The following is a 26,970-nucleotide window of genomic DNA, read 5'->3' as shown; positions in this document are numbered from 1 at the left end:
TCCAACCTTTGTGATTCTGTGTGCCTCCGGACGAGCCACTCCGCCCGTGACACAGAGCTCCGCGCCACCGCCGGGGCTTTCCTCTCCGAGCCACACCCCCCCTTACAGCCACGAACTGGCCTAACCCGGGAGGGTTTAGTGGGGAGGTGCGCAGGGAGGCTGCCGTCCCCTCTGCCCTCACGTCTCCAAGCAGGATACACGTTCCCCCACAGCCCGCGCTGCACGGACACGGCCCTCTCTCCCTCCACGGCAGTGAGGGCCTGGGGGGAAGGCTTGGGCCCAGCGGAGGGTCCCGGTCAGCCGCCGCATGGCAGCCCGCAGGCGCTGGGACAGGGGGGCCGTGATGCCGAGGGGGAACAGGGCCCACTCAGGCCTCCCCGTGCGCAGGACACCCGTCCCTGAGGGAGCCCGCGGCAGAGAACAACCGCCACGCGCCGCCATTTTGTGCCCCCGCCCTCCCTACCCAGCATGCCCCGCGAGCAGCGCCTACATTTCCCATGAGGCCCCGCGCCCTCCGGGACTGGGGCGAGAGTGAGGCCCGCGGCCGCCAGGGGGCGCCGCGCTGCCCGGCGGGGCGGGGCGGGCTTGGGCCGTTGCCGTGGTGATGCGGTAACGACTTCCCGGCGGCGGCGATTGGCTGCGGGGCTCTGGGTATGCGGTGGCGTCAGGGCGGGCGCGGTGACGTGCGGGGGTGGGGGGCGCCGGCGGCGGCGGCGGCGGGGGGAGCGGCGCCGCGGCGGGAGGTGAGCGAGGCCAGGCCTGTGGGTCCCGGGGGGGGGGGGGGGGACGCCGGACGGAGGGGGCTCGGGGGGGGTGTGGGGGTCGGGACACGTGGGGGACAGGGGCGCGGGGGGGGGGGGGGCGGGACAGGGGGTGTGGGGCAGGGGGTGTGTGGGGGACAGGGACACGGGTTGTGGGGCAGAGACAGGGGGTGTGGGGCAGCGGGGATAGGGGTGTGTGGGGGACAGGGACGCGGGTGTGGGGCAGGGACAGGGGGTGTGGGGCAGCGGGGATAGGGGTGTGTGGGGGACAGGGACACGGGGTGTGGGGCAGGGGATATGTGGGGGACAGCGACAGGGAGTGTGGGGCAGGGACAGGGGGTGTGGGGCAGCGGGGATAGGGGTGTGTGGGGGACAGGGACACGGGGTGTGGGGCAGGGGATAAGTGGGGGGCAGGGGATAAGTGGGGGACAGGGACATGGGGTGTGGGGCAGGGACAGGGGGTGTGGGGCAGCAGGGATAGGGGTGTGTGGGGGACAGGGACACGGGTTGTGGGGCACGGGATAAGTGGGGGACAGGGACACGGGGTGTGGGGCAGGGGATAAGTGGGGGACAGGGGGTGTGGGGCAGGGGATAAGTGGGGGACAGGGACATGGGGTGTGGGGCAGGGACAGGGGGTGTGGGGCAGCAGGGATAGGGGTGTGGGGGGGACAGGGACACGGGGTGTGGGGCAGGGAATATGTGAGGGACAGCAGGGATTGGGGTGGAGGGGGACAGGGACACGGGGTGTGGGGCAGGGGATAAGTGGGGGACAGGGACACGGGGTGGGGGACAGGACGTGTGGGGCAGGGACAGGGGGTGTGGGGCAGCAGGGATAGGGGTGTGTGGGGGACAGGGACATGGGGTGTGGGGCAGGGGATATGTGGGGGACAGGGACACGGGGTGTGGGGCAGCGGGGATAGGGGTGTGTGGGGGACAGGGACATGGGGTTATGGGGCAGTGGGGACAGGCCTATGTGGAGGACAGGGCAGTGGGGTGTGGGACAGTGAATGTGCAGGGGGCAGAAGGTGGGAGGCAGGGTGTGGGGTGGAGGGGCAGGCTGTGCTGTGGGGTGGGGGATGAGGCTCTCTGGGGGTGTAGGTTTGAGGAGACGGGGGTGCGCGGGGGCTTTCTGAGGGGCTGGGGTGGCAGGGGCAGGGAGCTCTGGTGGCGTGGGTCTGAGCGTCCAGGAGGCAGGGAGGCATTTGGGGGGCAGTGATTTGGAGGGGGCTGGGAGGGCAGGGACACGTGGGTGACGTTAGCGTGCAGGCTCTCCGTCCTCCTTGGGAAATCAGGGAAGACGGAGGATGGGACGTGGCCCAGATGGGGGAGGCTGGGGGGGCACTGTCTGCCTTTCTTCTCTCCCAGGGGTGGGGTGGCAGAGGGGGAATTGGCGCGTGGTTTTAGGGTACCAGTGAGGGGCACTGCTGGGGTCTGGGGCTGGAAGGAGGAGAAGCAAGAGGGTCAGGATGGTCCATCAGCGGAGCATCGGGGGAAGGGTTGCTCGAAGAGAAAGGATCTGAGAGTCCTTTTCTCGTCCCTTGTATGTCCACATTCTGTTCTTGCTTTCCCAGAGATCCCAGATAAAAGATGTTTACTTCTTGTGCTGCACTTTTTCCACCTACAAAGTAGAGGTACTACCACCTTTATTAAATACTGGCTCTAAAGCACTTGAGAGTTCTGCGCGAGGTCGCTTGTCCCGCACCGCGAACGCTCGTAGCTGGATGCAGGAAGGTGGTACCTGCATGCTGGCGGGGTTGAGTGTAACTCTTAATTAGCTTTAAAAGCTCTTGTGAAAAATCCCAGGTGAAAGGTAAAGGAGCGTGCAGAAGTAGGTGGAAGGACCTTGAAGCAAAAGACCTAATTTTCTTTCACCTCCTGCTTCCCTCCTTTGTTTTGTCCTACCAACCTGTTGCATTTTTTCCTTCCTCCTTGGCTAGCTCCAAGCTCTGTTATTGTAACCAACGAGGATCCTGTTGTTACATTGAACAGTTCCTCCCCAGATGAGTTTTGACCTCCCCTTTTTCATGTGGTTAAAAGACCTCTTGGCCTTGCTGTAATTCCACAAGTTTGTGTGCACTGACTTCACCTCAAGTGATGTTTAACAGCCCTATTTGTTCATGATCAGAGAGCCCCCAACCTATTTACAGAAGCCAGTGAATTAAGGTTCAAAACCTGTTTACGCGGTAGGTGTGGTTTAGTGTCCCTGGATGGAGAATCAAGGCGCAGAGAGGAAAAGCAGCTGAAGATGCAGCTTGTCAGCGGAGCAGGAGCGAATACGCACCCTCTGTGACAATCCTGTCTATGTTTTTCCCAAAGCATCTGTCTGTCATCTATTATATTGTATCTGCATGGCTTCAAACAGCATCCCGGTGTAACTTATCTCAGCCTTGGCCACCTTCCCCTTCGACAGCTGTGCTGGGAGGCCCCTTGCACGCGAGTGACGATCGTGCTTGTGGGAAGGAGTCGGTCTGTTGAGCACCCACGTGGTGGGAAAGCCCCTGTGAATGGGCCGTGGGTGGGCAGAGAGGCAAGCAGGCGTTGGACGTGCCATAGGGTCCGGGCAACGTCCATCGTGGCGATGCAGAGGGATCTGGATCTCAGCATGGAGAGAGGATGCGGTGGCGGCCACCCCATAAATCGGAGTCCCAAGGCTGGTAGCAATGTTGATCTCTTGAAGCGGTGACCTGTTGGTTGAAGCAGCCCACATTCCGTTTCTCGTTTCTGCTCTGCTTGGCCCTCCTCCCGTCGTCTCTCTTCATGCAAACACCCTTGCTGCCTTCAGCGGAGAATCCCTTTCCCCTCCTGGTATGAATGTGCTCCAGGCTGTGCTGAGGTGGGAGTTTTCTCCATGACTTACTGTGTGTCAGCCAGGGATACAAGAGGAAGCTTTCAGGAGGGATGTGCTGGCAGGTTCCCTCCGTGCCCTGCTGAGCTGGTGCAAGTATTGCCTTGTGTGTGATGGTGATGGGGCATGCCCTGGCATTTGGCTGTGAGCAGGATGAGGTGAGCCAGTAATTTAGTTTTAATTCTCGGCTTTCTGGCAGCAGCAGCAAAGCGCTCTGCTCTGCAATGGGAGAGAGCTCAGGGTGTGATTTGTGCACTCCCGGCGTGTGATTCATGCCCTCATTGACAGTGTCAACGTTACGCTTTGTTACTGAATCGGGGATGGGCTTTATTGCTGGTGGAGATGAAGAAAGCCCGCTCCTGATGTGCCAGTGGGGTTGTAATGACTTTATTATTGTTCCTCATCAGGAAGGTTAAAGAAAAACTTTGTTTGGGGTGTTTGGAAAATCTACCTTCCGTTTTGGGAGGGAGGAGATGAGAAACCTGCTGGAGCTTTCATGTCCTGCTGTGAAAGTGAAGTTACTGCGTGCGGATTTATGGCCCCTACTAAAGCAGAGGGCTGGGCACTGGATCTGCGCTCCTTCCCTGGCCGGCTGATCTTCCGGCAGGCTTGTCTCAGCTCACGTCTCAGCCCCCCTGCCTGTAAACCGAGGGCAATCGCTTTCTTCAAGGGGGGCTGTGATTTTTATTTCGCTGACCGCGAGAAAGAGCGATCCTGATGTGATTGATGCTCCAATCCAAGGGGGGGTTATTCTTTTGGATCTTGCATTCGTGCCCTCCCCTGGAGGTACCTGGCCTGCTCGGCGGCGTAGGAAACACCCTCCACACTCATGCTAGTGTGCCGGGAGCCTTGGCTTTTCAGGCAGGGGATTTGCTTTCTGATTTCATCCTCTTCTGAGCAGCTGCACCCGGTGCCGTGTCAGACCCGGGAGGTGCGGGAGGGCCTGCAGCACTGGGTGGGATTCACTCTCTGCCCTGAATTTGCCGGCTTGCCTGCCGAGCAGCCCCTCTTGGCGGGGGACCGGCCATTCCAGGTTCATTGCCGGTGCTCGGCTGCCTTGCAAGTCATGCCGTGTTGGAGGTAGCAATACGAAACGGGGCTTTTCCATTGGGATGGGAGGAGCAGCTAAGCCTGGGTAATGTCAGGGAGGGTACATGGGTTCAAGTAGCATCATGTTCACAACATCTTTGTTTAATATGTTAGTCCAGTTAGTCTGCATAACTGTGTCTAAAAATAGAACATATTTTCTCCAAGTCCTCTAGTTCAAAGCCTCATAAGCCATTTTTTTACCAGCATTGGTCTCTTACTGCTCTCCTGAGCCTGAAATTCATACAAGGCTATTTGCAAAGTTATCAGGAAAACCAAGAAGGGTGAATGAACTCTGTCAAATCCTTAAGTTTCAACCACCCAAGAGGGAAGTTCATTAAAGTTGCAGTAACTTTCTGGCAGCCTCTTCAAGGTGGATTAAGCAAGCTGAGTAAACAAGCCACCTTATGGCCACCATAGACCTTTTTCTAGCATCAACTTCATGCACTGTCATAAAAGCTCGGGGTCATCGGCCTCTGGCTGCGGGTGACATAAGGCAAAGGTGACATCCTGATGCTCAGAGCCTGGCGAGGGGTCAGGGCTGTCTCTGTTGGAACACTTGGGGGTTTGCTCTACCTCCCGGTTCGCAGAACCTTGCCCCAGAGCCCGGGGGAGTCGGCTGCGATCACATGCGGCGGCTGCCCTCCCGCCTCCCCGTGGCACGAGGGGAGTCACCCCAGCTGATGGTTTCAGTGTGCGGTAGAGGGAGTGTGTGTTTAAATTTCAGCGCTGTCGCTGGATCCGGCCCAGTTCTCTCAGCGGCATAAATATCTGGCCTTCAGCTCAGCCGTGGAAATTCGTGTTGTGTTCTCTTGCAGATTACTTCAGTTTTCAGCTCTCTGTGCGGACATGGTAACTGAACAGTGGCTTTCAGCGACGGGCAGACGGGGACAGCTGCTCCGGAGAGGTAACCCTTCCCTTTTGCACGTGGGCGATCTACCAAAGCACTTATCCTACCTATGTTTTTAAAAACTTGGTATAGGGAAGAGCCTAGGAAATGTGGCTTGTTTTCAGGAAGTTTAATTTTTGTCCATGAGCTTAAACTTTCTTAAATTTCTTTTTAAATTTAAATTCTCTGCCTTATTTTTGTTCAGTTTTTGAATACAATCTGTATGGATTATGCTTAGGAGTATGCTGTGAGTGTCATGGTCTAATCCTGTTCGTCTAAGCCAACTGTTACCTTTAAAGTATAGGAACATAGTATTTTATTATTTCACTGGTTGGGTTTTTGGTTGGTTTTTTTTTCCAACTGAAATTGGGTCCTCTAGATTGGGGAGGGCACATGAGATCAGGGACTGTACTTGGGTAAACAATCACCTAACGATCCGGACACACGATCTAACAGCAGTACCGATACCTTCTATCGCTACGTAACTGCCTTACTCGGGCAAAGCTGAGCGGGTTACAGCCGAGCTGGGACAGGGGTTTTGGGGAGGTGGTCGACTCGGGCTCGGGGAGATGTTGTCCTGCCTGTAGACCTCTGAAGCGATACCCGAAAGTCTTCACTGTGGTCGCTCTGCTCCCAAATACTGCATGTAGCTTCTAACAGTGCTGTGGCTGTCTGCACATAGGGGGTGGATTTATTTTTGCCACAACACACGTCTAAGGTGTTTAGCTGGACAGAGATGTGGTTTTCTCTGTCAAGTTTGTGCAACTGTTCTGCTGTCTCTGTTCTGGCATTCGAGACACGGACTTCCAGGGATCTTCGCAGCGTGCGGAGAGGGTTTTGTAATGAGCCACATGAGGCTTTGCTGATCAGAAGAGCATTGTTGTACAGAATTGCTTACTGATGTTAATGGTCTCTGACTCTCTAGCATGTTGCCTGTTGACAAATGTGTGTTTCTGTACAGTACATCTTGATGCTTTTCAGGGAATATTTCATCTGTGGCTATTGAATTATGAACTGGGAATCTGCAAATGTTCTTGGAGACTGAGGAATTAGCACGACAAGAGACTCTTGGGCTCCTTCGTGCAGTGGGACCTGACATGCAAATGATTTTTTAATTGGGTGAGATGATGTTACAGTGCGTATGCCTGAAAGGTTATTTGCTGCCAGAACCCAGCCTGGCTTGCCCTAACAATGAAATTTTGGAGATGTTGGTTTATTTTGTGATTTGTATTGGCTCCCGTGCTTTATAGCAGGAACAACTGCCCTTGCTGATACCCACAGGTTTGTCAGGCTGTGTAGCTGCTTTCTCATCAGGCACTGCAGAGCAATCTCTGCTCTTCTAGAAGTCTCGCTATTCAGAGATATACTGCTTATCACTGCTGCAGTAATTTGGGAGACTCTGGGAAAGTCTAGACAAGCAGAAGTGATTTCCATAGTGAGTACAAATAAGATTTTTCTGTAGAACTAATTTTTTTTTTTTTATTTTATACTCTGAAATGCGCTTGCATTGGCAGAATGCCTAGGAAATCACTTTCCCAAAGCAGGGTTTAAAGTGGAACGATTGATGCCAATATGCAGCCCTTTTGTCAAGGAGACTGTGAAATGCATCTTCCCCAAAGTAAATGTTTTGGGATGACGTTCACTGGAGCCCTGCTTGATTGCAAGAAGCGTTCGGGGCAGAACTGACTCGAGATGTATCTTAGTTTCAGGGTGACTTCTTGAAATGCTCTAATACTCACCGCTATGATCATAGTGTCTGGAAAATGTCTGTGTCCTCCAAGGCTTAGCCAAGAGCTTGTGAACATCTGAGATCATTTGGGTCAGGTCTTTCAAACTGGCTTTGCAACGTACGTATGTGTGTCAGGGTGCTTCCCTGGGGTTCCCCATGGACAGATGCTGCTCGAAGGTGTGGGTTTTGCGGAGGCTGTGGTTTGCAGGGAAATCCTAACCAGGGAGGAGGTGGCAGGATGAAAGCACAAGCCAGAAACGCGAACATTTCTTGTGGTGCTGGATCAAGCCAGAGCACAACTCTGAGGCTTGTGGATAGCAACAGCCAGATCATGTCCGTGCTAACCAGAATTGTTGCCCTCATGCTGCATTTTCTGGTTTGCCCTGGTCTGGGAACTGGAACCTGGAACAGCAAAAACCAGAACATGCACGTTCAAGCCCATAATAGAAATGTGGGATGGAGATAGGGAACAGTTCTGGTGGTTTAAAAGGGCAGATAGCTTTCCTACCTGAGCTGAGAGGGAAGCATTTCTGTGATGGTCTGTTAAGACAAACTTTACTATGAATCATACTACTGCCTAATTAATGCCTCATTAGGAAAGGCTTTGTCAGGCCAAAGGGAGGATGGGTGAGATAGCTTCAAAATAAGCAGTGTTTTGTGCAGTCACCTTGGTGATGGGAACCTAAGCTCAAATCCCTATCCTGCCTGACTTTTTACAAACTTTTTTTTTAATGCAACTCTTTATTTCATCTTAATGCAAATCTGGAATATTTCTGAAAATGCCCAAATCTGCTTTTCACCTTTAAGTAGATTATAGGGATTCTGCTAGAGCTGTTGGACCTTGAAAGCTGTTAACCCCAGGAGGGCTGATGGTCGGAGACCCACATCTCTGAAAAAAATCTGTAGGTTCTCATGTCCATGAGGCAGGTGTTATGTTGTGGGACTTAGGGACACGGGGATCTCTGGAAAAGGGTTGTTGGTGAGCGTGAGCTTGGGGCTGGAGCTGGTGGTGCTGAGCTCCCAGCAGCTGGCTGTGCCAGGAAGTGGTAGTTGTTGGCTCGCTCTCTACCTCTGCTGCTCTCTCCGTACCCCCAAGATGGTGCCAAAGACGTGAGGATGTTATGAAAGGTGCTAATGCTTTGCCGAAGCGTTTTGTTTTCTAGGGGCTAAGGTGGAAATCTAAATGGTGAGAGCATGCAGCGATCCTCTAATTGGCAGAGGAGTCTTGGCAGGATCACGCTGACATGATCGCTGCTCGTATCGCCGCTGAAAACACAGAGAAACCTCTATTCCTCCAGTCAGCTCTTGGTGTGTGAATGTGGCCAAAAATAGTAAGGAAACATTATTCCCCTCTAGTTCCCTAAGAGGGTGTTGAACTAGTTTGCGTAACAAAGTTATTCTAACATTCTCTGGAGTTTTCCATACGGAGACAGATGCAGTCAAACTCAGACTCCCTCATTTTTCCTGTTCTGTGGTTGAAATGGAGATGCGGCGAACATGGTGATTTGTTCTAACCGTTTCGGTGCGTACGTTCCCAGGCCCTGCTGAATCATCTGAACTTGTGCCTGGGCATAATCGCTCACTGTCAGCTGCGTCCTGGGATCAGAGCGGCATGGCTGGTGCCCAGGATATTTTGCTAAGGTCTACAAAACCAGTAGCACTTTTCTGGGAGTCCAAGTGTAAGCATAACAAAACTTACAGGCTGGTGGATTTTTTTTTTCCCCCTGCTTATCCCATGGGGTCTAAAATCTCTGTTGCTGCAAAGAGGAGAAGACTTACTACTGTTTCTGTGGGCATTTTCCTGGATCTGGGAGCACTGGCAGCCGAGCAATAAAACTTACTGGCCTGCTGGGTATTTGGCTGCAGACGGCAGGCTGCATGCACGTGTGTACGATCCAGAACGATGCGTTGGCCTGCTGCTACTTTTCTACCCCTCATTGCTTTTTGGGGGAGCTGATTGCCCCATCCAAAGCAGGGGTGACACTTGCTGGTGTCCCAGTGACACTGAGACTTTGGGGAAAACTAAAATGGGTCCTGGCATGCGCAGCGCTGCCAAATGATGGCCTTACTCGCTGCCAGCAGTGCTCCCGTTTCCAGTGACAGCTTGTTCCACTTGCCGCTTTCCTGGTTTTCCATTTAAATGCTGCTCTGAGTCTGTAACACCCTGTGCCCACTGTTTGCCTTGGGAAGTGCTGTTGCTGTTCCCGTGAGCTCCTCCCTCATCAGCCCTGTTCTATAATTACTGATGTTCCTGAAACCAGATCCTTCCACGCGTCCTGCTTAGGTTCGGGAGGACAACGGGTCCGTAAGCAAACCAAGCACCCTGGAGTAACACGTGGGACAACTTCAGGAGTTTCGGAAGGCATCAGCTTACAGCGGTTCGGTGGGTTCTCTGAGCCGCCAACCTCCTCGCCTTTGGCATGGTAAAGGAAAGGGGAATATATCCCAGACAGCTTCTCTGGCGCTTGCAGAGAAGAAGCAGGGATGTGAAAGGTGGCACTTGTGGAGCAGCAGTGGAGGCTGCTGGAGGAGCACAAATAGGAGATGCAGGGCTGGGCGGCGGGTCCCTACCAGGAGATGGGAGCAAGCCTGTGGTTCAGAGTGTGTCCCCTGTGAACACTTAACCATCTCTGCAGCCCTGTGCAAGCTGCTCTGTGCCTCTTTCCCAGCAGCGTGTGTCCTAGTTTGCAGCCGTGTTCCCAAAGCATTGCCACGGCTTCACGGCCGCCTCTGCTGTGCACTGGGGTGCAGTGGGGATGATCCTCTCTCCTTACCAGTCTTAACGATCCTCCCAAATAGCAACACTTCTATGCTGTTTCCAGCTCTGAGAAGCCCCGGTGGTGTCACCTTTCTGGTACCCGCTTGTTTCATGGCTGTGGTCCTCATTCCAGCGGGTCAGACCCACGTGGCCCCCCTGCCCTTGGGTGCTCTGGGCTGTCCTGAGTTGACAGCAAAACACAAATATCGGTCAGCAATTGCCAGGATGAGACGTGCCAGTTTATTTGCTGAAAGTAATCCTGAAAACACTTTGTGTAGGAATGTACAACGGGAGAAGATGGTCACGAGCAGTGTGGTGTGCTGCCCTGGGGCCGGGGAGGCCAGACTTGCGAGCGTGACTGCAAACAGGTGTCAAAATCCGTAATACGGGAATAAACAATGACGCTTGGCACTGCTGTATTCATCCGTGCTTCCAAAACATGCCGTCTCTGTGAGCTAATGCCGCAAGGAAAGGATCAGGAAGGAAGCACTGTAAAAGTCCTGGGTTTGTTTTTTTGGGTGCTTTTTTTGTTTGTGGGGATTTTTTTTTTTATGATGAAGGAAATGGAGGTATGGGGGTTGACAGGATTTGCCGAAGGTCATGAAACAGGACTTCAGATAAGAACTAACAACTGCTTAGCTCTTCACTGCCTGCCCTGCTGTTACGCCTTCTGCAAAAGGCAGCCGCCGAGCCCGGATCATCAGACACTGAAGAGGGCAGGGAGTCCCTCCGCTGGGAAGGTGTGTAGGGATGATTCTTGTAGAAGCATTAACCCTCTCCCAGTATCTGCCATCTCAAGATTTCAGAGCACATCTGATGCGTGCTTGGAGCTGCTGAAGCCAGGGACATCTGCAGCTCCTGGAGGATGAATTGAAAGAGAAGAGCAGCCTGGCAAACCCTCCTTTTGCACGTGGTTGTGAGTTCATTGCCCAAAGTCTGAATTGCTTCTGTTTCTGCGATACCTCTTGCTCTCTGAAGAAACCCAGCACAGGCGAGAAAGCAGGAATTTCCTTTTGAAGCAAAATACCGTGACCTGGTTTTGGGGAGAGTGTCAGTTGTGGTATGAAAGAAGAAGAATCCGGCGAGTTTTGTAACCTTTTTAATTTTTTTTTTTTTCCCTTCAGTGTCCAGGAAGTGGGTGAGTTAAAACATGCGGTAGATGTGTGATTCATTTTGGCAAGCCTGACTGCTCAAGGCAAGCGGGGGAATCTCCTGCACTCTCTGTCACATGTTCCTGAGTAATTAGCAGCAGCATGGTAATAGCAGCTCTGGCAGCACCCTGCTGCTTGGTCGGCTGGGCTTGTACTTGGTGAAAGGCAGATAGTCTGCGCAGAGCAGTGTTGGAGAGAAGATCACGGGACTGGACTGGGGCATGGTACAATGGCTGAGCGGATGCTTCAAGGGGAGAATCTGGCCCTGACTGTCAGCGCTGGCCAGGGCTGTGTGGAAGGGCTCTTCCTTGCTAGCTCTGGTCGTTTATTTCTGCGTGTAGCCTGCCCTGCGGCCAAGCGTAAGGGAGGAAGCACTTGGGTAGTAAGTGCTGCTGAGATCTCATTAGCTAATGAGGGGGTATGTTGATCTTTCAGGAACAAAAACAAACATGTTTTCAATATTTGTCTCTCTTGTTTTGTGCACTTAGTTACCTTTCCTGTATTGCAGCATCTGCTTAGCTCTTATTCGGCTTTTATTAGTAGTAGCTGATGTGTAGGAGGAGGAACAGAAACTAGTACTTGATCAACAGTTATCGGAAGCAGTGACACAACACAAGGGATGTCTGCAAATGATGGCCAACAAGCAGCAATCACTTTTATGGATTCAGTTCAGTTTTTGTTTGTGAATTCAGTATGTGCTGCACGTCACAGAAAGCGCTGCCATGCAGAGGGCTGAGTTCTCATCTCGCCCCTTCCAAAAGGATTCACTTCTGTTGACTGAATTTGGCTAATATTTTTGTCCAGAGGAATAAAAATGCAAGCCAGAAGTGCTCCCAAGGTAAATTGGTTTCCTTTCGCAATTCCTGATGACCTCTTTTGCAGTAACTTCGAACAACAGCTTTGAGCGGATCAACTCTGGGACTTGGCCCTTGGGAGGTTTGGGCCTTTTTTTGGCACTTCACTTTGCCGGGAAACTCCCGTCTTCCAGGGAGGGATCTCGTGTGGTGACACTCCAGACTACAGTGGGGACTTGGTCAATCCCATCTGTATAAATATATTAGAAACAAATGTATGCTCTCCTGGAGGGGAACGGGGGCAAGGCGTCCTCTCTCCACCCCCGTGAGCATGCTGAAATTACCTCTTGTTTGAGCTTACCACCAGTGAAACTACACCTGGTTTAAAAATGAGGTCTTTCTAATTACGAGCACTTCCTTGCTTTTATTTTGTGGCTGTCTGGCTGCCAGCGCCTGGGCGTCTGTGTTGAAACACACGTCCCCTTCTTGTGACGCTTCGCTCTGCGTGTGGGACTCCAACACTGGTGAGAAACTGGACTTCTCCGTCACATTGCCCCATCACCCCTCCTGCGCACAGGCCGCGGGGCAGCGGGCACTTCCTCACCAGTTTGTCAGCTTCTGCTTCTCTGAACTTGGCTCCGAGGTCCACATGCTAATCAGCGCTGAGGAGCTGTTGCGCCAGAAGGGTACAAGCTGCGGGTTGATGAACTGGAGGCTTGGATCTTGGTCGGCTCCGGAGAAGTACTGCCGCCTTGCAGGGAGTCCACACTGAAGATTTGTCTCCTTTTAACTTTTATTCCTGGTTTTTTCCTCCTCTCGTTGTGCCATGTCTCTTCCCCCCCATTCGCACCGTATGGTTTCACTTGGCATAGATGCCGGTCTCTGCTTCTAGTAAAGATAAACCTGTTGCCCATGCTGTTTGCAGCAGGGGAGCGGGGCAGCCAGCAGGCATCTGCCCAAGCCTGGAGCCAGCAAACAAACCCACTCTCCGCCGGCTGCAGGCTCCTGGAAGAGAGGCTGCTGTCTCAGCCAGCGTTGCCGAAGCTCCTTGGAATGGGGATTGAGGCAAGGGCAGAGCAAGTCATGAGATGCTTGCCCTCTTGCTCGTTCCCATCCTGTGGGAAGAGGAAGGGAAACAGCTTTGCTGGATTCTCTGGAGAAGCTTAGGAAGGAATTCACGGTCCCCATCCTTGTTTCCATCCTCTCTTTCCATTGCTGCCCTGTGACAGCTGCCAAACGGAAAAAGGGGGCGGCTATGCCGGGCAGGAATCTCTGCCCTTCTCCCTGCAGCTTGAAGCTTGTGCGCCATACTCTGGTGGGTGGCTTTTTAGCCAAGGGGAAGAGACCGAGTTATCCCTCCTCTCTGCCCGTTCAGCAGTTGGATGTGGAGGCACAGCTACACCGCCATTGCCAGTGCCATCCCACAAAGATGCAGGGCTGTGACAACCCTGCCCATGGCCGTGCTGGCAGGTCCCTCCTCGTGCTCAGAGGAACAGAGTTCAGACAAACCTCTGGGGAGCTCCAGTTTCCCAGGACACCCCACTCTGAACCGCAGAGCTCGCAGGGGAACGAAAGAGCATGTGTGAAACCTTGGCATATCTCTGCAGTCTCTGCATGCTGCTGCCCCTGGCCCAGAGGAGAGGGCTGGGGGTCTGTGTCTCTCCAGGGACCCTGCCAAGCCGGCTCGCTCCACGCCAGGGTGCACAGCCGCAGCCGGTGCCCTGCCTTTCATCTGGGCGGCGGCTGCCTTGGCCTTTCATCTGCCGAGGGCACGGGGTGCAGCCTGCGGTGTGAAATCAATCCCTTTTTTCCCCCTCCTCTCCCTCTATCTCTGTTGTTTAGAAAGCAGGGGCACGGCTAAGGGAAAGGCAGGTGTGCAAACAGCTCCCGCAGCTTCCCTCTGCCCAGGCCCCTGTACTCTTGGCCTGCAAGGAGATATTAAAATAATACATTCAGAGCCTTCTGCTAAAAGCTTTTCTCTCTCCGGCTCTCCAGCCACTCTCGAAGGGTGAGATCCGAATCCTTATCCTTCCCATAATGCCTGCATACACATGGGGAGCCTTAGCTGGAGCCTGGTGTTGCTGTCTGTGTGCATCTCGCCCTCTGCTTTCCCGCTTCTCAGGGCTGCACGCCCATCTCTAACCAGACTGACTCCAAGCGCAGTTTTGGGGTTGCTTTGGTGGGTTTTGGAGAGCAAGCTGCATGTCACAAACTTGCTGCTGCCCTGGGAGTACGCTGCCCTGAGTAGACCCCACGGATGGAGGACAGCGTGCCAGGGATGCAGCTGAAGGAATGTGCCCATGTTATTCCAATGGCAACATGCCATGAGGCATCTGGGGCGAAGCAGAGGGCTCCATCTGCACTGGGTTTAAAGCAAGTGGCCTGTGCTGGATGCCAGAGACAAAGGAGAGCTAATAAGAAGCTCGTTAAGTTACTGCTGGATGTATTTTCCACTGTAGATTAGTTTCTCCTGCCACAAGCTTCCCCCACTAACTGCTGTTCCAGGCAAAAGCATTTTCCTGATGCTTGTACATTCATTTATATATAGCCTTCAAAACGATCGAGCTCGTTACCCTCCATCTCCGATGAATAGGTTTTCCTGCCTGTGTGCCATGTCCCACCGCGCGGGATGTGTGAGAGGAGGCCAAGGATAACACAGCCCTTCAATGGTCCCTTAGTGCTCTTGCGGAGGCACGGGAAGGGAGCGCTCTGCCCTTGTCTAAGCACCCCTCTGCCTGCTCCTGCTGCAAAGGAGAGCAGGGCAGTCGTGCTTGCTAGTTGTCTCTAATGTACCTCTCCTTGAAACAAAGCCATCTGTACTGCACTCTGAATTCCCAGCGTGGAGGGGAAAAGCAAAGCCCCCTTGCCCGCGGGAGACCCAGGCTCCAGTGCCGTGCTGGCTCCGGGGGGTGACTTGTGTCCTGGCTTTGCGAGGTGTTTGCATTCAACCTCCCGCTTGGAGGTTTTGTCCTTTCCCTCGGCTGTTCGCTTGATCTCGCAGAGAGCTCTGACCTTGCTCGGCGCTGATGGCTTTCCAGTGAATCCAAGGAGCTGGCTGCAGTTCAAGTTCAAAGTGCCAGGCATGAGGGTCTGCTGCGGGAGGGAAAATGAGCCCAGGGAGTCCTGGGTCAATGCTGCCCTCCCCCAGCGAGCCTTGTGCTGTGGCGTGGGCTTGGGCATGGGTCACAGACCATCCTAGCGCTTGGGGCTTGCTCTTGTGCGAGTCCCCTGCGAGTAGCTTACTCACTTCACTCTGATGCGCGCTTGAAGGTGCTGCATCAGTTTAAGTTGTGCCTGCAAATTGAGGCTTTCCTGGTGAAAGCTGGATTTCAGTGGCTTTTCTGATGGATATTTCTTCACTTAAAAATAGCTCCTTTAAGGAATTGGGTGCAACTCTACGTAAACTGGGCTTGAGATACTAGTTACTCAAGCAAGAGTCAGTTTAGGAATCAAGATCTGGAGGTAAATGAGCGCCAGGATGTTGCAGTGTCAGCTGGATGCTTGAGCAAGATCCAGCATGGTTAGGAGGGAGGTGGGAACGGCTCTGCGATGGTCACGGTACCGGCGATGCATCGCATGCTTGGCTTAAGTTTTTTGTGGGCTCTTTGGGATGGACTAAGGCAAACAAGGAGCGGAAGTGCCTGGGGGGAGGACGGGGCTGTTCCTCCCACAGGAAACCCAGGATTAAGACACTAGCTGGATTGTGTGGCTGTCGCGATCACGCTGCCGGACCCCGTGGCTGAGCACAGCCCGGCAGCTGCGTGGAGCAACAGCAACACGTTCAACCCAGCGGCTCTTGGCAGAGGAGCCGGAGCCAGTTACAACACGAGTGAAAATAAACACAAACGCTGTAACTGGCAGCGCTGTAACGGGAAGGAGCGTGAGTGCAGGGGCCGGCAGAAAGCCATCAATCTTGCAGATGGCTCGCACAGGCCGGGGGCTTTCAGCCACCGCCTGCTGCTGCACCGAGCCCTGCTCCCCCAGCATCTCTCAACATGGGCATGGAGCCACTGCGCCCTCATCAGCCACTGCTCTCACCCTGAGCTCTGCCTTGACTGGCTGGGGATGGAGGGTGAAGCTGGCGCTGCCTTAATCTTCCTGGTAGCGTTGGCTCTGTCAAACCCCGGTCTTGGCTACCTCTGTGACATCCCAGGGCGCTAGTGGCTCTGGGGGACATTGTCTGGGGCAGTGTTACCGCCATGGGACTTGCAAGCTGTGGACTTAGGTTCCTGGGTGGTATCTGGGCTGGTTTGTGGTCTGGGCTCTGTCTGCTGGGCTTTAAATAAGATTCCAGTGAGCTTTTGCTTCCTTGCGTCCTACAGAGTGTTTATACCAGAGTGCAAAGTGACCTTTAAAAGGCCCCGGGTTCTGCTTTTCTCCCTGGATAAGGAGAGAAAGCAGAGCAGGACTAGCGTGGTTACACACCACCCTGCCGCTGAGATGCTCTGTGTGGACGTTCAGAGCTGACACCGCGCGTTTCTCCCTCTGTCCCGCAGGCTAGCAGGAACAGCCTGGTAGGGTCCATCTCGGATAGACGCGGATGATGCCAGAGCTATGACAGGGATTGCAGTCTTGGCACTGAGGGGTGATCAATTATGGAACAACTACAGGAGGAAGTACCTGAGGTCAGGGAAGAGGAGGAGGAAGAGGAAGAGGCAGTGATGGTGGCAAGCGGAGCCTCGGACCCAAGTGGAGGACCAGACAGCTCGCTGCCTTCGAGCAGTTACACAGGTGAGTGGAGCCACCGGAGCTTGTCTGTCCCTGGAGCATCCAGGCATCCACATCCTCCAGGCAGCATGCTCAGCTGCAAGGGCAGGGGACCTGCCCATGAATGGAGTTTGGCTTGTTTTAATCTCTTCCCTTTGTGAAATAATGCATCGAGAGCCAAGTTATGGAGAGGCTTATTTCTTCCTCTGCGGTCACTGCACAGCCGTTGGCAGCAGGTTGGGAGATGGGATTTAAAAGGACAGGCAGGTAACCTTGTGCCCCAGAGTGAGGGGACTCCCAGGGTTCCTGAGAATGCTTCCCTGCCCACTTCTTGAAGTCCTCAATGCAAACTGATTGTATGAGCTGGAGGAGAAGGTTTGTTGCTGCTGAAGAGGCTCCTGCAGAGCCCCAGGCATTCCAGCTGGGCAGCCCTGTGCCAGCTGCCTGCCAGCTGGGGATTATAAAACTTGCTGGTTGGGTTTCTTTGCCTAGACATGAATGCCAGAGGGAAGAAATCAGCATTGATGTGGAGTCTCTCAGCTGCTGGGCGCACTGGGGGCACTCTTGGCTCTGTGCGTTGGCATCTCCCTGCAGCCAGTGCCTGATCTCAGATGTTAACTGCCCAGATGCAATGCCAGTGGCAGGCTGGGACAGTGCTGGAAATCCCTCGTCAGCCCCATGGCTGGAGGAGTTAGACGCGACGCTGGGCTTGTGGCTACTACACGAAAGGACATATCGCTTTGTGTGTTTGCAGACCTTTCGCAAAGCTCCTCTCCCTCCCTGTCGGACCAACTGCAGATGGGCTGTGAGGAGGCGGCCTTGGGAGCCCTGAACGTGGAGTGCAGGGTCTGCGGAGACAAAGCCTCGGGGTTTCACTACGGCGTGCACGCCTGCGAGGGCTGCAAGGTACGTACGCCCTGGGGAGGGCTGGGTTCAGCAATGCCAAGCAGAGGTTAGACCCCAGGGAGCACGCCATCTCTTCAGACAAGCAGGTTTGCAGCAAAGCAGGGATGCAGGATTGAGTGATTGTAAAAAAATCATTTGTAACCTATCCAGAGAGCGTGGAGTGTAGAGACAGGCACACAAATACTGTCCTGGGGGAGGCAGCTGAGGTGCGTATGGCCCAAATCTTGCCCCGTCATGCTTTACTTTGTAAGGCAAATCCCTCTATTCCCATGGGGACCCCAGCTTTGCTTTTAAAGATGTTTTCTGTGCTGCAGATCAGCAGTGAGCTGTGTGTTTATCCCCCTGGGATCACTGGCCGCAGCTTGGATGTGGCTCTGAAATTCTTTCCCCCACAGCAGATGCCAGCAGGGCTTCGTTAAGGCCCAGGTCCTGCCAGACATTCCTGCAGGCTGGGGCCAGCCCACAGCTCGTTCCTCCATCCCTCCCTGCTGGCTGCCTGCAGTATGGCACACGCGGTATCTGGCACCGGACCGTGGGCTGCCCTCCGTGGTTCCTCCTCTGCAGCCCCCTTCTCCCACCGCAGGACCTCTCCTTGAGAGAGAGACTCTGCTTGTGTCAAAGAGACCCAAGGCTCCTCCTCCCCACCTGGCTGAACCTCCATGAGGCTCCTGGGGGTAATAAACCAGCCTGGTCCCAAACCACAGGTGCTAACAGTGCTGTTACCTTGTCCCCCTGCTCCGCGTCCCCCTCCGTGCCACCTGCCTGCAGGGTTTCTTCCGCCGGACGATCCGCATGAAGCTGGAGTATGAGAAGTGCGAGAGGAGCTGCAAGATTCAGAAGAAGAACCGGAACAAGTGCCAGTACTGCCGCTTCCAGAAATGCCTCTCACTGGGCATGTCACATAACGGTGAGTGTCACCGCTGCCCACAGGCCTCTCGGGCTGAGGAGGCCGTATGTAGCTTGCTTTATTCCATGTCTCTCTTCTTGCTAGGGGATCATCTTTCAAGCCCAGTGCTTTGAGCCTCTGACTCTTCATCCCCTTCTTCTATACGAGAAGGGGCTGTTCATTCCCACCGTGCAGGCTGGCTGTCGGCACATGGCTGTCCTTTACCCAGAGGGAACTAGACACAGATTGTTCTTCTGTGCTGGGATTTTTAAACTTCAGGTGTAACCATTTTGTTCCTGACCAAGCAAAGGTGTTTCCGTGGGAAGCAGGGTTTGTGCGAGAGCCCAGAGGAGTGGGGATGGGAGCTTAGTGTGAGGCTGTGTTGGCAAGGGTAGCAGAAATGGCTGGTTCATGAAGGTGTCGATGCCGGAGGAGCTGCAGCCCTGGAGAAGCATTGTGTTGCGTGGCTGCAGGTGTTCACCAGCAGACCTCTGTCTGCGGTGGCAGAGCAGACCGCTGCCTGCCTGGATGCATCTCCTGGGGTCTTCCCCAGTGTCCTGACCTGCTGGTTTTGCCCCCCCGACAGCAATCCGCTTTGGCCGCATGCCAGAGGCAGAGAAGAGGAAGCTGGTGGCAGGGCTGACGGCGAGTGAGATCAGCTGCCAGAACCCTCAGGTGGCCGACTTGAAAGCTTTCTCCAAGCACATCTACAACGCCTACCTGAAAAACTTCAACATGACCAAAAAGAAGGCGAGAGGTATCTTGACCGGGAAGGCCAGCAGCACCCCAGTAAGTTTCCTCCCCAGGGCAGGCGGGGTTGGCCATGAAACAACATGGGAGGCTCTTCTCTGGGAGATGCTGCACATCTCTCTCCTGCTGTAGCTGTTCCACGTGCACCAGCTCCCACTGCAGCCAGGTGGGCTCCACACATCCTGCCCCTCGCTGGGAAAATTCCCATTGCTCTGCAGACTTGTGCTGTTGTGGGTGGGTGCATATTGCCTGGGCACTGACAGACAAATGTGAATGTCCTTGGCAGATCTCGAGTCCCTGCGGCAGGTTCCTAACTGCTTGCTTCTTTTTCAAGCAGCCTTTTGTGATCCACGACATGGACACCTTGTGGCAGGCAGAAAAGGGGCTGGTCTGGAAACAGCTAGTGAATGGCATTCCGCCCTACAAGGAGATCGGGGTGCACGTCTTCTACCGCTGCCAGTGCACCACGGTGGAGACTGTGCGGGAGCTCACCGAGTTCGCCAAGAGCATCCCCAGCTTCATAGACCTCTACTTGAACGACCAAGTGACTCTGCTGAAGTACGGGGTGCACGAGGCCATCTTCGCCATGCTGGCCTCTATCATGAACAAGGATGGGCTGTTGGTGGCCAACGGGAACGGCTTTGTGACCCGTGAGTTCCTGCGTAGCCTGCGCAAGCCCTTCAACGAGATCATGGAGCCCAAATTTGAGTTTGCTGTGAAGTTCAACGCGCTGGAGCTGGATGACAGTGACCTGTCTCTGTTTGTGGCTGCCATTATCCTGTGCGGAGGTGAGCGGGCGCTCTTGGCCATGCGAGTGTCAGGAAGAGTCCTCCCGTACTTAGAGGTGGTTTGGGGTGGGCTGGGGGACCTGAGCTGCAGCTGGCCCTGGGAACACCCAGGCGTGTCTTAGGGGGATGAGAGAAGAAGCAAAACCAAATCTTCTCCGTGGCAGTGACGCCTAGCAAGCTTGGGCCAAGAACAAGGAGCATAGAAGTGGCATCTCCTTCTCGTATGCTGCTGTGGGATATGTTGTCCAAGGGCATGCTTCTCCCTTTGTCTAGCCGATGAGGTTGGAGTCACGGTGGGTGGGTTACAGTCCCCATCTCCCTTTCCCCAGGAGGAGCATGTGCTTTGGAGGGCTACACCATAACACTACAGCTACCGTGCTTCCTCTCCACAGACCGTCCTGGCCTGATGAACGTGAAGCAGGTGGAGGAGATCCAAGACAACATCCTGCGAGCGCTGGAGTTTCACCTGCAGTCCAACCACCCGGATGCCCAGTACCTCTTCCCCAAGCTGCTGCAGAAGATGGCCGACCTGCGGCAGCTGGTGACGGAGCACGCCCAGCTGGTGCAGAAGATCAAGAAGACAGAGACAGAGACATCTCTGCACCCACTTCTGCAGGAGATCTACAAGGACATGTACTAAGGACCTGTTATTTATGAGAATGAAGCCATGGATTCCCATCAAGACTCTTTGTACAGAAGCAAAACCTTTCCCCATGTCTTCCATTTCTTCTACTGGAAACTCTTTTCTACGTGACCCTGATGTACGGTACATAGGGCAAGATGCCGTAAGATTTTGCAGCCACCACCTGCTAAGCCAGGGCTTCCGTTAACACACACTAACAAATTTACAAAGGCGAATCATAAGCTACTGTTTCCGTTACTACGGCCAAGCTCTTCAGCTGCTCCCCAGGGCCTCTGGAGCAGCCGGCCAGTTTACGTGGCCCGGACGGTGGCATTCCTGCGGCAGCTTGGGAACGGTGGGGGATGCTCGGGTCGTTAGGAGACCTGAGCGTGGTGCGGGTATCCGGCGGAGCCAGCAACAGCACTTACAGCGTGTCTTTATTTTCTTTTTTGTATTGCACTCCGAAGACGTAGTCCTGGGCTGTGAAGTCTACGACAGTGTAACGAAAGGAAGTTTCTCTCTTTCCCAAAGAAAAGCCAGAGAATTTGAAGACAGTTAAGGCTGTCCTCGCTCAGCTGCAGCCCTGCTTTGCTGTGCAGCGTATTTCTGTCTCCCAGAGGGATTGTGTGATCTCTGCCTTCCCCTGAGTGCCACGTGGGAGCACTTGCTCCTGTTACCCCGTTTCAGAGGGGGCCTGCTCCTCTGCACCTCAGTATGAGAGAGGGAGGGATGGGGAGGTGGGAGGGAAAGGGTTTGACTCATAAAAATCCACCTTCAGAGCAGAGGCCGGAATCTGTTTGCTTCCCCAGGCTTTTCTGCGCAGACATGAGTTACCAGAAGGTCTGTGCAGGGCCAGGGGCAGGCCTGGGACTGGTTGGGGTTTAGGTGGCAGGGCTTGCGGCTTGTCCCGCAGCTCCTTTCCCAAGCCCCAGGGGGGCTCGGGGGGTTTTGCAGGGCAGTGCGGGCAGCAGAGGCTCCCCAGCAGCACGGCTCCCATCAGCACTGGAGCAAGCAAAGCCTTCAGCAACACCAGCAAGGGGAAAGCAAACCCACGGCCAGCCCGCAGCGCTCATGATGCTGAAAGGGCATTGACCTGTCTGTTAACTGCCCTGCCTCAGTTTCCCCTCTGTGAAAGGGAGCTGAATTGTCACCTGCTCTCTGCTCGGAGGGGGAGCATGAGGGTTAATTAGTGCATTGGTTGCAAAGAGCTTTGCAGCTCTAAAACACAGTATAAATGCCAAGTATTTATAAAAGGGGAGGGAGAGGGTGGGATGCTCACAATGAGCAGGAGCTTCCTGGCGAGTGCGGCTGGGGAAGCTGCCCTGCCCTCCTCTGCCACCATCCTGAGCGCAGGGACAGCTCTGGGCTTCGGGGTCTCCCTGAACCCAGAGTCGTTCTGGGACTTTACCTCGCAACTTCTCGCAGCTGTAGTGAAATGCCACGGTGCTGCCTGTGCCCGGGATGGGACCCCTGCGTGGAGAGCTGCGTCTCCCAGGCTCTGGGAGAGAGGACTCTGGGAAGGGCTTGGTCCCCTCCTGGGTGATGGCGTCTGACCTAAGAAGCGGCATTTGCCCGTCTGCAGCTTGTGGTCCCGCATGTCCCAAGCAGCCTTATTAAAATACTGATATTCCCAAGGAGGGGTTGTGGGAGCAAATTAGTCGGTTTTGTTTTATTTTTCTCCTCTTCAGGGTAGCAGGTTTCCCTGGCGCAATAATTCCTTTAAAACCCGAAGGGGAAGAGCACCGGGCTTCCCCTCCGTGTCACAGGGCTGGCCGGTCCCAAACCTGCCCCTGCTGCTGCCCTCCAGCTCCTTGCTGTGCCTCAGTTTCCCTGCCCTCTGCCCACCCAGCCCCTTCCCCTCCCTACCTCGCGGGGGTGTTATGAATTACTGTTTCTAAAGCACTTTGAAGCCCTCTCGGGGAAGGCACCGGAGACGTGCGTGTGCTGGATGGAGCCCCGGGGGATTTGCCCTTCCCGAAGCCCCTGGTGGCATCCCCCGGCATGTGGGACTTGCGTGCTCATCACCTGGGGAACTTTTTGCTCTTCCCTCCTCGACAGTGTAACAACCCTCAAACTGAAATGTATATTTTTGCTAGAAGTACAAACCTCCAAGTGTTTTTAATAATATAAATAGTGTCCACAAACTGACTTGACTTTAAATAAATCTGAACTAAATATTTAAGAACCTTTTAGCGACCAACCAGCCTTTCTTAGTGGGATTTCTCTCGGACCCCGAGGGGGCTGCCCTTGGGAGGGTTTCCAGCAGGGGTGATGGGATTTGCTGTGGTTTTCAGGGATTTGCCATGATTCCCAGGTCTCTGTGCTTCCCAGGTCTCAGTAGCTGTTGTGGTTTTCCTGCCTGTGTTTCCCATCAAACCTAAAGGCAGCGAGAGCCGGCCGGCAGCGGGGTCCCAGCCTCAGAGCCGAGGCTGCCCCGAGTCTTTGCCGTGGCCCTTGCTGCGGGGCAACGAGCTGAGCCCGGCAGTAGCCACCCCAAGACGGGCGAGGATGGGCTCAGGGACACCCAGCCCTGCGCTGGCACCCCGGGCTCTGCTCTTGGCCGGCTCTGAGCACCCGAGAGTTTGCGGGGCGCAGCTGCAGACCCCCAGGCTTCCCTCTGCCCCCCCCGTTCGAGTGCCCCCGGGGGAACCGTACCGGTGCCCCCAGCCGTTCCCCTGCAGCTGGGGGCACAGAGAGCCCCAAAGGTCCCGATGGGTGGGGGGAGCGGCAGGGCGAGGGTTAAGCCGCTGTGCCTGCCGGGCAGGGGACGGTTACCTGGGTGGGGACCGGCTGCGCCCACCGGCCCATCCAAGGCCATAAATAGCCCTGGGAGGTCGCCCAGCCCTCTGAGCTGCCGGGGAGGAGATGGAGCCGGGCTCGCTGGTGGCATCAGGGGCGTTAAGGGCCCGGGGGGGCTGTCTGAGACCCCTGTGCAGGTAGGGCTGGGGGGGGGCGGCTGGGAACAGCTTTTGGGGGGGATAGGCTGGAGAGGGGGCTGCGAGCCCCTCGCTGTGGGGGCAGAGGGTGGTCTGTGATGCTCTTGAACCCCCCCACCCGCCCCTTTCCCCTGGAGGGGACAGAGCCCGTCCTTCTGGCTGCCCCCGCTCCGGAGCTGGGGGTCCCCGGCAGCACCCTGCCCGGGCACCCTCTCCCTGCCAGCCCCAAGCCGAGGCCTCCTGCCCCTTTCCAGGCCCCCCACGGGGAGCCGGGGGGGCTGCCCCAGCCCTCTGTACCCCCGGTTTGTCTCCATGCTTCCCCCAGCCCCGGGGAGAGCCCCCAGCCTTGTGCTGCGGTTGCTGGAGCCCCCCCGGCTGGCCCAGCCCTGGGCTTCGTTTGCTTTGCAATTAGCCAGGAGATAAGGCTGGATGGGGCAGGGAGAGCCCTGGCTCCCCCCTGGGGGTCCGAAAATATGGCCCCATCCAGGCAAAGCTGGTATCCGGGGGGGGGCTGGAGGGGGGTCTGACCCTGGCCATGTGGCTTCTCCGGCTGGCAGGAATTTTGCCCGCGGATCCTGTCGATGGGGCCAGAACTGCCGCTTCTCGCACGACAGAAAGTCAGCCCAGATCTGCAGGTACTTCCAGAGCGGGTTTTGCAGCTACGGAGAGCGGTGCAGGTAAGGGGCGGTGAGGAGGGGGCCTGATGCCACGAGGATGGGCTGGGAGCCAGGAGGTGTCATGCTGGGCTGACGGGACCCTCTGTCTCTCTGTCCCTGGGCTCCTCCAGCTACCAGCACATCCTAGAGGAGCCGGTGCCAGTGGGGACCCGCTATGGCCCTGTGCCCCCCGGCCGCTGGGGCTCAGAACCCGGCAGTGTGCCTGTGGCAATGGCCCGGGGCTGGGGGGGAGCCCGGCATAGCTCGGCCCACCCTGTCCCCGGCGTGACGCATGTGGCCTTCAAGTTCCCAAGTGTGGAGGTTGAGGAGGAAGAGAAAGACAAGGAGAACATCCCAGTGCCTGGTAGTGGCCCCTGTGGGGCCATCTGCGGAGCATCTGTCCCTCCACGGGCTCAGGGTGCCTCAGGTAGGTGCTAGGGTGCCTGGGGACCAGCGGGGCTGAGGATACTGGGGTGGTCACGATGGAGAATCCTGTGCATGTGTCTGCCCTTGACCCAAATCCTTCTCCCTCCATCTCTGGGCAGGGCCCAGCTGGGGCTGTGAAAAGCTCTCCTAGCAGCTTTTTTAGGCGGAGACCTTAACTGCTAAGCCTGTGCCCTCTGAGCAGCCAGCCTGCCTCTTTGACGATGGGGCAGGGTGTGCTTTTCCCCCCTAAGAGCTCTCCTGCCTGCAGGCTCCCCACCGCGAGGCCTGGGACTGGATCCAAATTCTCGTGACCCCAGAGAGGCAGTGGTGGAGACAGCGACGTCGACTGACCCTGCAGAGGTGGGCTTGGGGGTCTTCTGTGGCTGGGCAGTCCCCATCACCCCTGTGTCGGTCCCCTAGGCCGGGGCAGTGATGGAGCCAGGGGGTTGCAATGCCGCGCTGCTCTGCTTGCAGGTCCCCACGGAGCTGGGCGCTGCAGCAGCCCCGCTCTCCACCGCAGCACTGAGAGCCCGGAGCGAGGCAGTGGTGTGTGGCATCTGCATGGACCGGGTGTACGAGAAACCATTGCCAGAGGAGCGGCTCTTTGGGATCCTCCCAAACTGCAGCCACGCGTACTGTGTGGGCTGCATCCGCAAGTGGCGTCGCAGCCGGGACTTCCAGAACGCGGTCATCAAGTGAGTGGAGATGGGGACATGGCAGGGTGGTCACCGTCACCCCTTCTGCACCCTGAAATCCTTCCTTGGGTTTGGTGATGTGGCTTTGGGATTGGAGCAACTTTCCTTCGGGAACAGGCGTTTGGGACCTGTGATGGGGACAGGAATGCTGGATGAGGCAGTGGTGGTGGGACCACCCATCATGGGCACTGAGCCCATGCTCCCTGCTCCCTTTTTGGGACACCCACCTACACCCCTTACCTTCACCCAGGGCCTGCCCGGAGTGCCGGGTCACCTCCAGTTACTACATCCCCCACAAATACTGGGTCTCGGATGCGGGTGAGAAGGAGAAGCTCATAAAAACCTTCAAGGCGCGGACGAGGTGAGTGTGAGGCACCGGGGGCTGCGGGCTCTGTGCTGCTCCAGGAGCTGTGCTCCCAAGTGTGCTTTGAATCCCACAGGAAAATCAGGTGCAAGTTCTTTGTCCGGAACCGCGGCCACTGCCCGTTCAAGTCAGACTGCATCTACCTGCACGAGCTGCCGGCCAGCTGGCTGCCGCGGCGCAGACGGCAGCGGCCGAGGATGCCTGTTGTAAGTGGGGCGGCGTGTCCTGGGGGGCTGAGGCATGGTATGGCCGTGCAGTGCGGCTCGAGGCCGGGGCTCATCCTCTCTCCTGTGCTGCAGGAGTTCGGCCCTTCTCCCTCAGAGAGCTCTGACGAGGAGGATGAGGAGCTCTGCATGCTCGAATGGGCTTTCACCCTGGCTCTGATGGAGACGGACTTTCGGTATTCGAGTTACGGCCGCGAGATGCTCTTCACTGACTTCAGCGACTCCGACTAAGCCATGGGGTGCCCCACTGGGCCCGGGTGCTGTTGGCGGCAAGGAAACGTCTTCTGGGAGGGGGAAGCATCTGCTTTTGACATCTTTAACTGCTCCCAGGATTGGTTTGGGGTGGCTCTGAGCACGGAGGGTGTTGCAGGGGTGGGGTGGGATGGGGAAAGAGTCTGGCTGGTATTTATCAGCCACCCCCGTGTCGATGGCTGAACCCCCAGCAGGTCTCATGTCCCCGCTCCCCCCCAGGAAGCTGGGGGGGTGACAGAGCTGCAGGGGTCTCAGGGCAGTGGGGCACAGCCCTCCCCTGCTCTTGCCCTTGCCTCCTTGGTGGCGCAGCGCTCTGCACCCATGGGAGACTTGGCGGGAGCTGGGGCGGGGGGCTGGGCTGGGTGCTGGGGGGCAGTGGGGGGGTTTTAATGCACACGGGGTCGGGGCAGCGGGAGCCAGGCAGCTGTGGGGCACAGTTTTAAACTGCTTTTAGCCAAATCTGGAAATCATGCAATAAAATGGACTGTGTAAGGTAACGCTGCCTGGGGTCTCTCTGCTGGGGGGTGCGGGGGGATACACCACCCCCCCGGGGGCTGGAGTGGGGGGATGTTAGGGTTTGGCTTTAAGGCTTCATTTGCATAATGCATAAATTTTCCACGCGGGGTTGATTTGCATACGCGGCGCGCTTTTCCAGCGGGGCGGACCCGGAAGCGGCGCGCGTGCTGCCGGTCCCGCGGGTGGCGTGTGCGGACACCGGGCCACCGGCACCGGGCAGTCCTGGGGG

At 56.0% G+C, this 26,970-nt stretch overlaps 2 protein-coding genes across 3 annotated transcripts; both read left to right on the top strand.

Moving 5' to 3' along the window:
- Positions 1–716: 716 nt before the first annotated feature.
- On the top strand, positions 717–21,386 carry PPARD (peroxisome proliferator activated receptor delta). 2 transcript variants are annotated; one of them, XM_059831066.1, is made up of 8 exons: positions 717–743; positions 5,511–5,599; positions 16,510–16,744; positions 17,475–17,626; positions 18,395–18,533; positions 19,099–19,301; positions 19,600–20,050; positions 20,443–21,386. In XM_059831066.1, exons 3-8 carry the CDS (start codon positions 16,609–16,611, stop codon positions 20,688–20,690), a joined length of 1,329 nt encoding a protein of 442 aa, XP_059687049.1. In that variant the 5' UTR covers positions 717–743; positions 5,511–5,599; positions 16,510–16,608; the 3' UTR covers positions 20,691–21,386. The 2 variants fall into 2 exon arrangements, with proteins under 2 accessions (XP_059687049.1, XP_059687048.1); XM_059831065.1 differs by having other exon boundaries at positions 19,597–20,050.
- Positions 20,831–26,204, top strand: LOC132319709 (probable E3 ubiquitin-protein ligase makorin-1). The gene is made up of 8 exons (XM_059831029.1): positions 20,831–20,835; positions 24,166–24,285; positions 24,396–24,691; positions 24,959–25,050; positions 25,165–25,385; positions 25,636–25,746; positions 25,826–26,000; positions 26,073–26,204. Exons 1-8 carry the CDS (start codon positions 20,831–20,833, stop codon positions 26,202–26,204), a joined length of 1,152 nt encoding a protein of 383 aa, XP_059687012.1.
- The last annotated feature ends 766 nt before the right edge of the window (positions 26,205–26,970 follow it).

The sequence above is a fragment of the Gavia stellata genome, chromosome 30 (assembly GCF_030936135.1).
Source record: "Gavia stellata isolate bGavSte3 chromosome 30, bGavSte3.hap2, whole genome shotgun sequence".
In the NCBI taxonomy this organism is placed as follows: domain Eukaryota; kingdom Metazoa; phylum Chordata; class Aves; order Gaviiformes; family Gaviidae; genus Gavia; species Gavia stellata.
The sequence above is the reverse complement of the archived record's forward strand: the minus strand, read 5'-3'. Positions and strand labels throughout refer to the sequence as shown.

What these genes read in the sequence shown, in the direction of transcription:
- LOC132319709 (XM_059831029.1), top strand. An exon ending in TTCCAGAACGCGGTCATCAA is followed by an intron (nt 25,386 to 25,635) that starts GTGAGTGGAGAT and finishes ACCTTCACCCAG; the next exon opens with GGCCTGCCCGGAGTGCCGGG. An exon ending in ACCTTCAAGGCGCGGACGAG is followed by an intron (nt 25,747 to 25,825) that starts GTGAGTGTGAGG and finishes TGAATCCCACAG; the next exon opens with GAAAATCAGGTGCAAGTTCT.
- PPARD (XM_059831065.1), top strand. Translation starts at nt 16,609, where the DNA reads ATGGAACAACTACAGGAGGAAGTACCTGAGGTCAGGGAAGAGGAGGAG. An exon ending in ACGCCTGCGAGGGCTGCAAG is followed by an intron (nt 17,627 to 18,394) that starts GTACGTACGCCC and finishes ACCTGCCTGCAG; the next exon opens with GGTTTCTTCCGCCGGACGAT. An exon ending in ACTGGGCATGTCACATAACG is followed by an intron (nt 18,534 to 19,098) that starts GTGAGTGTCACC and finishes CCCCCCCGACAG; the next exon opens with CAATCCGCTTTGGCCGCATG.